Source organism: Eptatretus burgeri, chromosome 8 (assembly GCF_056783735.1).
Source record: "Eptatretus burgeri isolate ZD-2024b chromosome 8, Ebu_testis_v1, whole genome shotgun sequence".
In the NCBI taxonomy this organism is placed as follows: Eukaryota; Metazoa; Chordata; class Myxini; order Myxiniformes; family Myxinidae; genus Eptatretus; species Eptatretus burgeri.
In genome coordinates this window covers 105,698,807-105,713,806 of record NC_140968.1, presented here as the reverse complement: position 1 = coordinate 105,713,806, position 15,000 = coordinate 105,698,807, and the positions used below count along the sequence as shown (strand labels likewise).

The 15,000-nt window shown below is 46.6% G+C and overlaps 1 protein-coding gene across 5 annotated transcripts in view; it reads left to right on the top strand.

The window, feature by feature from the left end:
• LOC147022485 (neurabin-2-like) overlaps positions 1-15,000 on the top strand; it is a 262,931-nt gene that overhangs the window by 82,970 nt on the left and 164,961 nt on the right. For all 5 annotated transcript variants that reach the window (XM_085893427.1, XM_085893426.1, XM_085893425.1 and 2 more), the window contains exon 6: positions 11,330-11,434. In XM_085893427.1, coding sequence (XP_085749553.1) covers positions 11,330-11,434 — 105 coding nt within the window. The remainder of the gene's footprint in view (positions 1-11,329; positions 11,435-15,000) is intronic.

Here is a 15,000-nt window from a genome sequence, read left to right as displayed (position 1 = left end):
AGATGGTGACTGCAAAACAGACGGTGTGCATCACAACGTTGAAGAAGAAACTGGATCCTGCCCTCTCGGAAAGCCTACTCTTCCTGCACGCTTTCAGTGGGTGTGATACCACATCAAGGCCATATGGAATCGGCAAAGTGACTGTTTTTACGAAGTATGCAGCACTGAGCAAGTCAGCCACCGTTTTTATGTCTCCGTCTTCATCGAAACAGGACATCGAACAGGCAGGAGAAGATGCCATGCTGGAGATATATGGGTGTACTACATCACTAAGCCTCAACGCAGCAAGGGTGACGAAGTTCCTATTGAAGGTAGCTAGTTCTACACAATATGTATCTCCAGAAAAGCTTCGCCGGCGAGTGACGCAGCCACCTTTCATAGTCATCGGACTTATCACCAAGTGCAGGGATGGCGTGGCAATTATATCGCCTCTGCAGTTTGGGGTTGGAAAGCCACCCCTGGTGGTCTTGTGTCTATCAGGATGACTCAGCCAGTAGCACCAGAGCGACTCCTCAAGATAATTCGGTGCAATTGTAGTGGCCAGTGTGACAAAAAAACATGCACCTGCCTCAAGAATGGACTACAGTGCACACCAGCTTGTGGCCAATGCAGGGGAATAACATGCATGAATGTGCCACATGTGGACAATCAGGATGATGATGACCAGGATGTAGATCTCAATAATAATACAATGGATTGACATTGCAATTTGACTTTAAAAAATTATCACTCATACAATATCATTTAAGTGATCAGGCATAGTAAACTTTGTTATTAGACACCTTAACACGGGTTTCAAAATAATGTCACTGCAAGGTCACAAAATCTGTTTGGATTCTTACTTATTTGGTTAAATTTGGCGATGATTATGATCTCGATGCCAATCTCATAAATAAGTGAATGGACATCTTGAAAGAGTCCATTGAAAATGATACATCCAATGTACCTTATTTTGAGTCGATTTGCATCATTTTGATCAAATTCAGGGTCAAATTAGGATCAAATTTGTCCTTGACCTTGAATTTATCACATGATCGAGATATCCAATCACCTCAAAACTATTACGAAATGAATTAGCATCTTAATGGTGTATGTGGCAATAACAACCAATATATTTTATCAATAACTATCATTTTGGCAGAACTCTTGATGCAATTTCGGTCAAATTTAACGTTGCTTCGGTCAACTTTAACGTTGACCTTGACCTTGACATATGACCTTGATATCTAACGATCTTATAAGTATCACTAAACGAATGGGGGTCCTCAAATTAGTTAAAAATGACACCTTAAAAGTGTTTCTTTGTTGTTTCTTTCCAAAATTAGGTCCATTTTAAGTTTTGCACCTGTACATTGCTGACCATCTTGGATTTGAGGTCAAAACGAGGTTTCCCATGGGAGGATTCGGGTGGAGTTTTTTTTCTGATAAGACATATCGCCAATTAAGTCATTTCAGGTGAGAAAGTTTTGATAACATTTTTGTCCAACCTAAATCGTTCATTGCTTAGACTATATTGCTGAAAATGACCAGAAACAGGAATATTGATTGCATGATAACACGCTGTACATTTCGCAAAGTTGAGCACTTCAGTGTAGGATGAACAAAAATATAGGCAATACCCAGGGGCACACAAACAAAACTACAAATATATATACATATATTATATATTTACATATATATATATATATACTTCTTCTTCTTCTTCTTCTTCTTCTTCTTCTTCTTCTTCTTCTTCTTCTTCCTTCGGCTGCTCCCGTGAGGGGTCGCCACAGCGGATCATCCGTTATGATCCGCATAATGATTTGGCACAGGTTTTACGCCGGATGCCCTGCCTGACGCAACCCTGGTCGCCTCTTACGACACAGGGATATGGTACACCTATTCTAACCGGGGCATACACCGGGCCCAGTACACTGGTACTCACTTTGCCGACCTCGGAAGGATGACAGGTTGAGTCAACCTCCTGGTGTGTATTAATTCAAGCGGCCAACGGGGATTGAACTCAGGACCTTTTGGATCCCAAGCCGCTACCCTAAACACTACGCCAACACCAGATATATATATATATATATATATATATATATATATATATATATATATATATATATATATATATATATATATATATATATATATATATATATATGTATATATGTATATATGTATATATATATATATATATATATATATATATGTATATATATATGTATATATGTATATATATATATATATATATATATATATATATATATATATATATATATATATATATATACACATACATACATACATACTGAACAAAAATATAAATGCACCAACCTAAATATCTAAGTCAAGATTGCCATTATGGGAAAATGGTCAAACCGATGATATGTTTGAGCAATGGTTCCTTTGTTTTGCTCAAGACAGATGTTCCCATTGAAATTGACCATTCTGAGTGTGTGGACTCACGTTGACTAATCCTTCCCATGAGCACCATGGGGCTTGACAGAGTGATGGTCAGTGAGCGTGACCAGGACACAAACACTCCCTATAGCTTGCCCTATAAAAGGCCTCCCCAAAATGTGGACTGGTGCCAAATGTCAACATGCCACAGATGTCACAAATCTTGAGGGAGCGCGCCATTGGCATGCTGAATGCTGGGACTTCAGTACGGGCCGTTGCAGCACACTTCAATGTCCACCACTCCACCATTAGCCGCCTGAGAACGCGCCTCAGAGAGACTGGAAGCACTGTGAACCGCCCACATGCCCGGCGACCACGTGTGACCACCGCTGGTCAGGATCATCACATGAGGCTGCAACATCTCCGGGATCGACTCCGACCGGCCACGAGGACTGCCGATGAGACTGTCGGGCTGCATAACAGGCGCATTTCAGCCCAGACGGTGCGTAACCACTTGAGGGAGGCCAACCTCCGAGCCCGCCGACCACACCGGGGACTCGACCTCACTGCAGTCCGGCATCAGACCCGACTGAACTGGGCCAATGTTCACTTGCGCTGGACCCTCGCACGATGGAGGAGAGTGCTGTTCACCGATGAGTCGCGGTTCCAGCTGTATCGGGCTGATGGCGGACTCCGCGTCTGGCGTCGGGCTGGGGAGCGCTACACTGACGCCAATGGCCTTCGTCGGGTGTCACACGGTGGTGCCAGTGTTATGGTGTGGGCAGGCATATGCCATGGAGAGCGCACTCGGCTTCATTTCATTGAAGGCAACTTGAACGGGCAGCGGTACAGGGACGAGATACTCAGACCCATCGTCGTGCCGTTTGTGCGCCTTCACCATGTGACGTTTCAGCACGACAATGCTCGCCCCATGTTGCCAGGATCTGCATGGACTTCCTCGGTGAGGAGGACATTGATGTCCTCGACTGGCCTCCATATTCTCCCGACATGTCGCCCTTCGAGCACCTTTGGGACGTTCTTGATCGACGCGTACGACAACGTTACGCAGTCCCAGAGAACGTCCGCCAGCTCCGTGTGGCTCTCCAGGAGGAATGGGAAAACATCCCTCAGGCCACCATCGATAATCTGGTGATGTCCATGCGCCGGAGATGCACCGCTCTGCGCGACGCCAACGGTGGACACACCCGCTACTGACTGTGTGAACTCTGACAGTGACACCTCGGTTGTGTCGGCTGTTGTAGCGCAAAGACTGTCGCCAGAATTCTCAAGGAACTCTTTGAAATTTAATGCTCAATTGTCATGGATTCTATAACCAAATTGTTGTGAAGATTTAGTATTAATGAGTTCGAGGTAAAATAGTAACAATCGCTTGGTGCGTTTATATTTTTGTTCAGTATATATATAGTGTTCCAAAAGTCACCTCGGGATTTAGAAATGAAACAACATTTCTGTTTTTTAATAATTTATGATTATTTTTATACCCAAAGAAAATGTACAAAATGGAGATAAATGTGCTTTATTTATGAAAAATGATGCAGCTTTGATGTCCTCCATTTTTGGCTTCGCAGAGACGGGCTCTTTCGACAGCATTTTCCAAAACAGCAGACAATAACTCTGGCTGAAGCCCTCCAATTTCTGCACAGATGTTGTCCTTGAGTTGCTGAATTGTTTAGGGCTTATTGATGTATACACGCTCCTTTAGGTAACCCCAAAGAAAATAATCGGGAGGCGTCAAATCAGGAGGATGTGATGGCCAAGAAATTTCTGAATTTCGCAAAATTATTCGGTGTCCACGCTCTTTGGGTGAGAATAATTGATTGATGAAATTTAAAATAAAATTCCATGGTTTTGATTTTGTTCAGTTGTGAATTTTTCCATGGGTAATTTCCAAATGTTATTCTAAATTCTGAAAAGAAAAGAAAAACAAATTATTGAAAAACAGAAATGTTATTTAATTTCTAAATCCCTAAGTGACTTTTGGGACACTCTGTATTTGACACCTCCCATGCTCCTGTAGCCAAAGAAGCTGCATAAAACAACCCAAGAAGGCCTACACAAGGTAAGCACTTTGCTCTTTCAAACCCTTGCCAGAGTTCCTCCACAGCGAAAGACATTCACAAATACTACATACACGAGAATCCCAATGCTACACACACCCTCGGCTGCTGAACGGGTTTCATCGCTTGTTGGCATATCATTAGCGACAGCACATACAGAAATGCATACCAATGAGGCTCTCAAGCATGTACCATGTGTAAGAGCCAAAAGCAGTCAACATATAAATGAAAAATGAAGATCCACCCACATCTCTCACCTGTGAATGGAGGGAGTAACCAATCAGCTCTCGCCTCATCAATTAAACCAAAGTGGCGAGGATTATATAAATTAATTGACCCTCCCATGTTCTTCTAGCTGAAGAAGTTGCACAAAGCAACCATGAAAGGATACCCAAGGTAAGCCCTTTGCTGTTTCAAACCCTTCCCAGAGTTCCTCCACAGCCACAAAGACATTCACAAATCGTACCTTAGACCTCAATTTTTTTTTTCTTCACAAAACTACACACAGCTGAGAGATGTGGGTGGGTCTTCGTTTTTCAATTTATATCTTCATTCTATACAAATATAGCCTGGTGTTGGCGCAGTGGTTAGGGCAGCGGCTTGGGATCCAAGAGGTCCTGAGTTCAAGCCCCGTTGGGCCACTGAATTAATACACCAGGGGGTTGACTCAGCCTGTCATCCTTCCGAGGTCGGCGAAATGAGTACCAGTGTACTGGGCCGGTGTATATCCCGGTTAAAATAGGTGTACCATATCCCTGTGTCGTAAGAGGCGACCAGGGTTGCGTCAGGAAGGGCATCCGGCGTAAAACCTGTGCCAAATCACAATGCGGATCATACGGATGATCCGCTGTGGCGACCCCTAACGGGAGCAGCCGAATGAAGAAGAAGAAGATCTTCATTCTTTACAAATAAATGTCAGTGTGTGTGTGTGTGTGTGTGTGTGTGTGTGTGTGTGTGTGTGTGTGTGTGTGTGTGTGTGTGTGTGTGTCAGTGTGTGTATCAGTGTGTCTCCTCCATAACTCCAAAACCATAAAACCTAGTAGCCTGAAACTTTGCATGCATACGAAGAAAACTAAAAGGAAGTGCAGGACTGAAAATTGGTTGTTTGGGTTAATTGAAACCCCTTTTGAACATAATTAATGGTCATATTTATTTATATCCTTTATCAGGCAATCCTCGACCACCTCGCTCTCTGGGATCTTAAAGTGTTTCCTGGGTAACCTCGCTGGGGTCTGAAGCTGCCATGTTTGTTTTTGGCCTGCTCAACCATCCCTTAGCTTGGAACAAGCTGCAACGATTTCTTAACGATAAAGTTTTTTTGTTCACTTTCCTCACTCATATTATCGAATGCCTGTTCATCATAGCTTCAAACGTTGTACACATCGCTTTTGTAAGTACTATCGTTTTCCAATTAGGAGGTTGGAGCGATTTCATGCATTATATGATACGATTTTCCTTGATCTACTCTCATGGATGAATTAAAGTATATCGTCAAACTAATATTTTGGTTTTGAGGATCGGATATCGTCCGGATTAAATAAGTGTCGAAATCTGGAGTAAAATCTGATAATTTAAAGAAATAACTAAGCCGCTATACCTATATACTTTAAACAAGCAAGGCTATGTTCTCTCCTTCTCCATATACACAAGAAAATGTTAAATTTTCAAAGCATTTAACTTATCTTTTTCTACTGTTTGGAGAATTATATTGAGGGAACAAAAAATTTAGGAACCTGCTAAAATTAGCCAGCTTCATTGAGTTACATGATTTAATGCATTCACTGCTCGACCTTGCGCCCTGCTCCCAGAGGGACTGCCTATCCATGGCGTGTGCCAGATCTGTGTCTATATTTTTGGAGGTTTCGCGAGGTGTTCTACAGGGAATCAAAGCAAATCTGTTGAAAAATTGATGTTAAAAAAATAAGTTATGACGTTTGCGCAGACGCCAAACCAATGTATCACGTGATGCATGCAGACGAGCAGGCAAGATGAGGATAATCTGCAATGTTTATATCATGGGCGACAAGGCTTTGTTCCCTCCTTTTCCATAGATACACAAGAAAATGTGAAATTTCCAAAGCATTAAACTTCTCTTTTTCTGCTGTTTGGAGAATTATATTGAGTGAACAAAAAATTTTGGAATGTGCCAAAATTAACTGGCTTCATTGAGCTATATGATTTAATGCATTCACTGCTAGACATTGTGCTCTGTCCCCCAGATGGACTGCCTATCCATAGCATCTGTCAGATCTGTGTCTATATTTTTGGAGGTTTCGCAAGGTGCTCTACAGGGAATCAAAGCAAATCTGGTAAAAAAGGGATGTTTTAAAAAAAGTTATGACGTTTGTGCAGACGTCGAACCGATGTACAATGTGACTCCTGCACAGACGAGCAGGAAAGATGGTGGATTATCTGCAATGGTGATTTCACGGGCGATTAAACTTTGTGATGTCTCCAGGGTTGCTCTGCATTAAGCTACAGCTCTTTTGTGGATACAGCCATTACTTGAACAAATTCATTTGATTTCATTTACTGCTGTGTGCGCGGTGAAGACCGGCTTTAAAGTTAAAGGGATCCTCCATGATATCCAGTGACAGCCAGGCCAACCGTTCCTAATCAACCATTTCATTTGAGTGCATGCATGAGTGCTTAGGCCACTTGACGAACGACTTCCAGTCGATTGAAGAACCATGCTCTGTCCTCTGAGAGAATCATCCATTCACTGCAGATGCTTTTGCCCGCCACGTCATTCAGAGTGAGTGTTTCATGCTCCGTCACCCTTAGCGAGTGGTTTGTGTTCCGTCATCCTGAGCGAGTTGTTTGTGCTCTGTCACCCTGAGCGAGTGGTTTGTGCTCCGTAACCCTGAGCGAGTGGTTCGTGCTCCGTCACCCTGAGCGAGTGGTTCGTGCTCCGTCACCCTGAGCGAGTGGTTCGTGCTCCGTCACCCTGAGCGAGTGGTTCGTGCTCCGTCACCCTGAGCGAGTGGTTCGTGCTCCGTCACACTGAGCGAGTGGTTCATGCTCCGTCACGCTGAGTGAGCGGTGGTTCGTGCTCCCTCACCCTGAGCGAGTGGTTCGTGCTCCATCATCCTGAGCGAATGGTTCGTGCTCCGTCATCCTGAGCGAGTGGTTCGTGCTCCGTCATCCTGAGCGAGTGGTTCGTGCTCCGTTATTCTGAGCGAGTTGTTGTGAAACAACACCCGATTTCCAAGCCGTTTTGCCGTATAACATGTTTTCTAAATCTGAGCCAAATATTTTTTCCACCCGTCACACGCAACTGTTTATACAGATTAATGTTTGTGAACATATACCTGAAATGTCATTATAAATGCAATGTTATTTTTCAGTGAAAGCTACTCAAGGCTTCTGGGTTGTATACAGTCCATACTGCGGTCGGTAATCACATTGACTCCAACCTGCCGATTCCCGAAAAATTGCCGATATCGGCCAAGTGTGTGTGTGTGTGTGTGTGTGTGTGTGTGTGTGTGTGTGTGTGTGTGTGTGTGTGTGTGTGTGTGTGTGTGTGTTTTGCACATAAAGCATATCATTCTCTCTGATAACTCCCCTACTCTCTCCCTCTCTTTGTTCCATTTTGACCAAATTTTGACCAAACTCTATCCTTTGACCAAACCGACAACCTTTGGCAGGTGCCGCACTACAGAGCATGCTTTCCCTCCGACGACCAGGTACCAACCGAACTCTGACCCCCAGCTTGTCTCTCTTCACGGCTGCGAGGGTCACATAAAGACTCTGGGGTTTCTTTTATTTTTGTGTGTGTGTGTGTGTGTGTGTGTGTGTGTGTGTGTGTGTGTGTGTGTGTGTGTGTGTGTGTGTGTGTGTGTGTGTGTGTGTGTGTGTGTGTCTGCATTTGGGCCCGTCTTTAAGTAGAACCCAGTCAATGTTTTTGCTTATTGTAAATATTTCCCTGCTTGCATATTCGTGCCAAGTCTTGCCTTTGTCTTTATTTTACTGTTAATAAATTTATTAGAAATGTTCCCAGTCCGTTTCGGTCTCATCTTGCATTGGTCCAGCATGGTCCGGGTCTGAGTACAAGCGGGGTTTCATCCCCGGTAATCGGTCTATCATAGCCGGGACGTCCTGGGCAGGCCCCGCTCGACTGCAATGAGCCGGAAAGGTAGTTGGCAAAGCGGTAATCGGTTGTGTGAATCTACCGCTGCCGGTAGAGTAAATCCAGTTCGACCAGGCGTTCCGAGGGCGTGGCTTCCCCTGAAGTTTAAATCACTTAGCTACTAAGGTAAATTGGTTTTAGACAAACAGACCCTACGCTATGCGGTTGAGATATTGGCGTCCATGGTCGGTTCATCGACCCGCCAGCACACGGAATTATCCGGAGCGACGGCCTACAATTCCGGGGAGTCTGGTGGGAGACGGCGTAATCTCCCCCACCTAGCGGTCGTTTTCGCCACTGACCCCCGGCCCGCAAAAATGTGTATATATATGTATATGTATATGTATATGTATATATATATATATATATATATATATATATATATATATATATATATATATATATATATATATATATATCTGCAGACCTGGATAAAAATCACAAACTGCTCAAACACTTTGAATAGTCTTTCAATCCCGACAAATATTACACCCCACCGTGTCTCTCCAAAAGGAGCTTCTGGAACCCCCCTCCCCCCCATCTTTTTTCTCAACAATCCTCTTGAAGAAGTACTTTCATTCAAGTTTTGGGTCTCACGATCTTTCCTGGGAAAGGCCCCTCTCCAAGCTGGCCTCCAAAGCCAGTCGCCGACTTGGCATAGTACGTCATGCAAAGTTCTTCCTTGGCACACCTGAGCTTCCAACCACTTCCAAAGATTTCATCCGCAGCTTGATGGAGTACTGCTCCCCCCTCTGGGTTGGTGCTCCTGCCTCATACCTAGCTCGACTTCACGTTGTGGAAACCAAGGCTTTTAGGGTCATTGGTATGTCCCGTAATGAAGCTGAGTCTCTGGATCTCTCACTCTCCCGTAACCTGAGCATCCCGTAAGAGGCAAGTCGGTGGTCTTTCTGTTTTTGACTGTCTCCTCTCCGGCCTTACCCCTTTGCTCTGTCTGTGATCTGTCCCCGCTATATTTCCTTCGGACACTCAAGGTCCACCAAAAAGGCCATTCTGGTGAAAGTGCCAACATCAAGAATCACCGCTCACCTTCATTCTTTCATTCCTCTTTTTTTCCCACCTCTGTAACAAACTTCCACACTCTCTTCAATCCCACTCCTCCCTCCAGGTCTTCAAAACAGCTGTTCACCATATCTTTGCCATCCAAAATCTTGACCTTTACTACCCCCGTTAATTCACCCCAAACTCAACTCCTTCAAATTCCCTGTTTACCTTCCTGAAAGTCCCTGTAGTTTCCATCTTGTTTACCTCGTGTACCCCCATCCCTCTTCCTTCCAAAGATATCCGATTGTCTTTTTTTTGTTCCGCACTATTTTGTGCTTCCCTCTCCCGCCCATCTTGTCTCCCGCTTTGTTATCTGTTTCTGTGTATTAGCTCTTACATGAGCCTCGACTTGGTATAAAAAATAAATCAATAAAAATACCTTTATCATCCATGATGCACCAAAGTTTATTCATGGCATAAAAAAAGAAAAAGTAAAGGTGTTTACTTTCGTCTCCATTACATAATTTGTGGGTCATCCATGCGTACCTGTGCTTCCCTGGTTATTTTATCCAGCCACTACCAGGTGAGCCCCCAGTGTTATTGCCCCTATGTTTCTCGTATTGTAACTGTGTCCACCCTGATAAATCCAGAGCTATTCATTGTGATTGCCGGCTGTGGCATGTACAGCAATACCTCACTTAACGCTGCCCTGAGAAATGCTGATTCATTTTTGTGCTCTCTGTCGTGGAGAATGTTTTTCACCAAAAAAAAAAAAAATTGTAAGAAAATCCATAACACGCAGCACTCTCCGAGTTAACGCACTCGCCACCATTGTTTGTACTGTATGCACACGCTCTGAGCCAATCAACGCCGTTTATTCCGCCTTCGATTTGCAGCAGGATGAGTCTTCTCTTACCTTGTCTACCACCGCTGCCATGGTGGAAAAGGAGGAGGAGGAGGGATGACATTTATTCTTTTAATTGACGTTTGTATGTGTTGTGTTTTTGTGAATACTTACTGATGTTATTATAATAAAGAATTATTATTTGCGTTTATAAAATACCATCTTTACCATCTTTATTATTACCTGTAGATTACCTGTCCCATGGACGGGTGGCAGAAGTGGTGGTGGTCAAGTGATTTTGTGTGTCCTATGCGGTTCGGAGATCTGCAGTCGTGATTTCATTCTGATTGTCACGTGCCATTTTTTTCTCAATGAGGTGTTGATTCCCGAGTGGCTTTTATGGAGTTGTAATTGAAGATAGCCACGCGGAGACACCGAATATGTTGTCATTGCAATGAGCGAGTATGTACATTTACACTCGTGAGGTAAAACGTATTGCGATCCAGAGTCATGTATACTAAGTGCAATGTAGCTGAGTTTCATGGAGCGTTGACGTTTCGTCTAGGAGGAGATAATAAACACATAGCTCCATCATAGTACAGATTAGCACTTTTATAGATAGCCCAAATGAAGCCCTCATATACCGCTCACGAGTAAGAAATATTGCTGCCAGGAACGCCTCTCCATATAAACATTTTTATATTGACCCCTATTGGTGCGTTTTTTGTGAGCACTCTCTTCTAGGAACACATCCTGAGCGTTGAGCGAGGCATCACTGCACCTGTTAAACATGCACCATCTGGAGCACAATTAAAATATCACTATAACACCTTTTGGAACAAGTACCAAGTTCCTGCTGTTTGATGGTCACTGTTTCTTTCGCCATTGTAGGATTTGCGTGAATGACCAGATTGTGGAGGTCGATGGGGTTAGCCTCGTCGGCGTGACACAGAATTTTGCTGCGACTGTTCTGAAGAAAACTCAAGGCTTTGTCAGGTGAGGCTGTTTGTTGTCCATTGTTGCCAGTGGTAACCTTTTGGTAGCTTATTATTTGGCCTCCTTTTCATATTCCAGGCTGAGTTCACTTCAAATCGATGCTGTTTAAGGCCAACTGAGTGGCTCTGCTGCCAAGAAGCTTCACTGGTGCGAGTCTTGCGATGTTTCAACAATATTTTCAGGAAAATAACAAGGTGAAAAGCATGAAAAAAAGCCTCGGCCCCAAGAGTGCAGTAGCCCCTAGCCAAGCCTCCTGATAGTGCAGTGCTCACTATCCCAGCCCATAAAAGTGCAGTACCCCCCCCAAAGTCAAGCCCCTTCTGCCCATAGTGCAGTTCCTCTATCCTAGCCCCTGATAGTGAAGTGTCACAAGCCTACCCCCCCAAGAGTGCAGTGCCCACCAAGCCTAAACAACACGAGTGTAGTGACCCCTAGCCTCGAGGAGAGTGCAGCGACCCCTAGCCTCGACGAGAGTATAGTGACCCCTAGCCAAGACAACGAGAGTGCAGTGTCCCTTAGACTAGACACCAAGAGTGTAGTAACCCCTATCCTAGACTTCGAGACTGTGCAGACCCCTAGCCTAGACAAGGAAAGTGCATTAACCTCGAGTCTAGCCTCTGAGAGGGCAGCATCTCCCAGCCTAGCTCCCTAGAGTGCAGGGTGTCCCAGCCGAGATTGCTCGAGTGCAGCATGTTCCAGCCTAGCTCGCTCAAGTGCAGCGTCTTCCAGCCTTGCTCGCTCAAGTGCAGCGTCTTCCAGCCTTGCTCGCTCGAGTGCAGCGTCTCCCAGCCTAGCTCGCTCAAGTGCAACATCTCCCAGCCTAGCTCACTCGAGTGCAGCATCTCCCAGCCGAGCTTGCTCGAGTGCAGCGTCTCCCAGCCTAGCTCGCTCGAGTGCAGCATCTCCCAGCCTAGCTCGCTCGAGTGCAGCGTCTCCCAGCGTAGCTCGCTCGAGTGCAGCATCTCCCAGCCTAGCTCGCTTGCGTGCAGCATCTCCCAGCCGAGCTTGCTCGAGTGCAGCATCTCCCAGCCTAGCTCGCTCGAGTGCAGCGTCTCCCAGCCTAGCTCGCTCAAGTGCAGCGTTTCCCAGCCTAGCTCGCTCGAGTGCAGCATCTCCCAGCCTAGCTCGCTCGAGTGCAGCGTCTCCCAGCATAGCTCCCTCGAGTGCAGCATCTCCCAACCTAGCTAGCTCGAGTGCAGCATCTCCCAGCCTAGCTTCCTTGAGTGCAGCATCTCCCAGCATAGCTCCCTCGAGTGCAGTGTCTCCCAGCCTAGCTAGCTCGAGTGCAGCGTCTCCCAGCCGAGCTTCCTCTCATGCAGCATCTCCCAACCTAGCTCCATAGAGTGTAGTGTCTCCCAGCCTTGCTTCCTCGAGTGCAGCGTCTCCCAGCGTAGCTCCCTTGTGTGCAAGGTCTCCCAGCCTAGCTTCCTCGAGGGCAGCGTCTCCCCGCGTAGCTCCCTCGAGTGCAGCGTCTCCCAGCCTAGCTCCATAGAGTGAAGTGTCTCCCAGCCGAGCTCCATAGAGTGTAGTGTCTGCCAGCCCAGCTCCATGGAGAGTAGTGTCACCCAGCCTAGCTCCATAGAGTGTAGTGTCTCCCAGCCTGGCTCCATCGAGTGTAGAGTCTCCCAACCTAGCTTCATCAAGTGTAGTGCCTCCCATCCTCGCTCCATGGAGTGAAGTGTCTCTCAACATAGCTCCTTAGATCGAAGTGTCTCCCAGTTGAGCTCCTTGGAGTGCATTGTCTCCCAGCTTAGCTCCATCGAGTGCAGCATCTCCCAGCCCAGCTCCATAGAGTGCAGTGTCTCCCAGCCTAGCTCCCTGGAGTGCAGCATCTCCCAGCCTCGCTCCCTAGTGTGCAGCATCTCCCAGCCGAGCTCCGAGTGCAGCATCTCCCAGCCTAGCTCTCTGTAGTTCAGTGTCTCCCAGCTTAGTTCCATAGAGTGTAGCGTCTCTCAGCCGAGCTCCATCGAGTGTTGTGTCTCCCAGCCTAGCTCCATAGAGTGTTGTGTCTCCCATCCTCGCTCCATAGAGTGTTGTGTCTCCCAACCGAGGTCCATGGAGTGGTGTCTCCCAGCCTCGCTCCATGGAGTAAAGTGTCTGCCAGCCTCGCTCCAGAGAGTGCAGTGTCTCCAAGCCTAGCTCCATAGAGTTTAGTGTCTCCCAACCTAGCTCCATCGAGTGTCGTGTCTCCCAGCCTAGCTCCTTAGAGTGCATCGTCTCCCAGATTAGCTCCATCGAGTGCTGCATCTCCCAGCTCAGCTCCATCGAGTGCAGCATCTCGCAGCCTAGCTCCATAGAGTGCAGCGTCTCGCAGCTTAGCTCCCTCGAGTGCAGCATCTCACAGCCTAGCTCTCAAGCATGCAGCATCTCCCAACCGAGCTCCATAGAGTGCAGAGTCTCCCAGCCTAGCTCCCTGGAATGCAGCATCTCCCAGCCAAGCTCCCGAGAGTGCAGCGTCTTCCAGCCTAGCTCCGAGTGCAGCATCTCCCAACCAAGCTCTCTGTAGCTCAGTGTCTCCCAGCATAGCTCCCTCTAGTGCAGCATCTCCCAGCCTTGCTCCCTCGAGTGCAGCGTCTCCCAGCCTAGCTCCCGAGAGTGCAGCATCTCCCAGCCTCGCTCCCTGGAGTGCAGCGTCTCCCAGCCTAGCTCCCGAGAGTGCAGCCTCTCCCATCCTCGCTCCCTGGAGTGCAGAGTCTCCTCGACTAGCTCCCTGGAGTGCAGCGTCTCCCAGCCAAGCTCCCACGAGTGTAGCGTCTCCCAGCCAAGCTCCCACGAGTGCAGCGTCTCCCAGCCTAGCTCCCACGAGTGCAGCGTCTCCCAGCCGAGCTCCCTAGTGTGCAGCGTCTCCTAGACTAGCTCCCAAGAGTGCAGCATCTCCTCGACTAGCTCCCAAGAGTGCAGCGTCTCCTCGACTAGCTCCTAAGAGTGCAGCGTCTCCTCGACTCGCTCCCTGGAGTGCCGCGTCTCCCAGCCTAGCTCCCACGAGTGCAGGATCTCCCAGCCTAGCGCACATGAGTGCAGCATCTCCCAGCCTAGCTCCCTGGAGTGCAGCGTCTCCCAGCCTAACTCCGAGTGCAGCATCTCCTAGCCTTGCTCCCTCAAGTGCAGCGTCTCCCAGCCAAGCTCCCCAGAGTGCAGCATCTCACAGCCTAGCTCCCGAGAGTGCAGCGTCTCCGAGCCTAGCTTCCAAAAGAAAGTGCAGCGTCTCATTGCTTAGCTCCCTAGAGTGCAGCATCTTTCAGCCAAGCTTCCGAAAGTGCAGTGCAGTTAGGGTTATCCGTTAGGGTTATTAAACACCAACGATTGCGCTGCATGTAGAGAGAGTGATATATATATATATATATATATATATATATATATATATATATATATATATATATATATATATATATATATATATATATATATATATATATATATATATATATAGATATTCGTTAAACCCTGGGATGGGATGTACTGCAATTCATTTCAGACGAGGGTATTCGACAGAAGGACGTAAATGTCGGATGAGCATGGAGGCAGAGGAGCATGTCAGTAAAATTGCAATTGGGATGATTAACGAA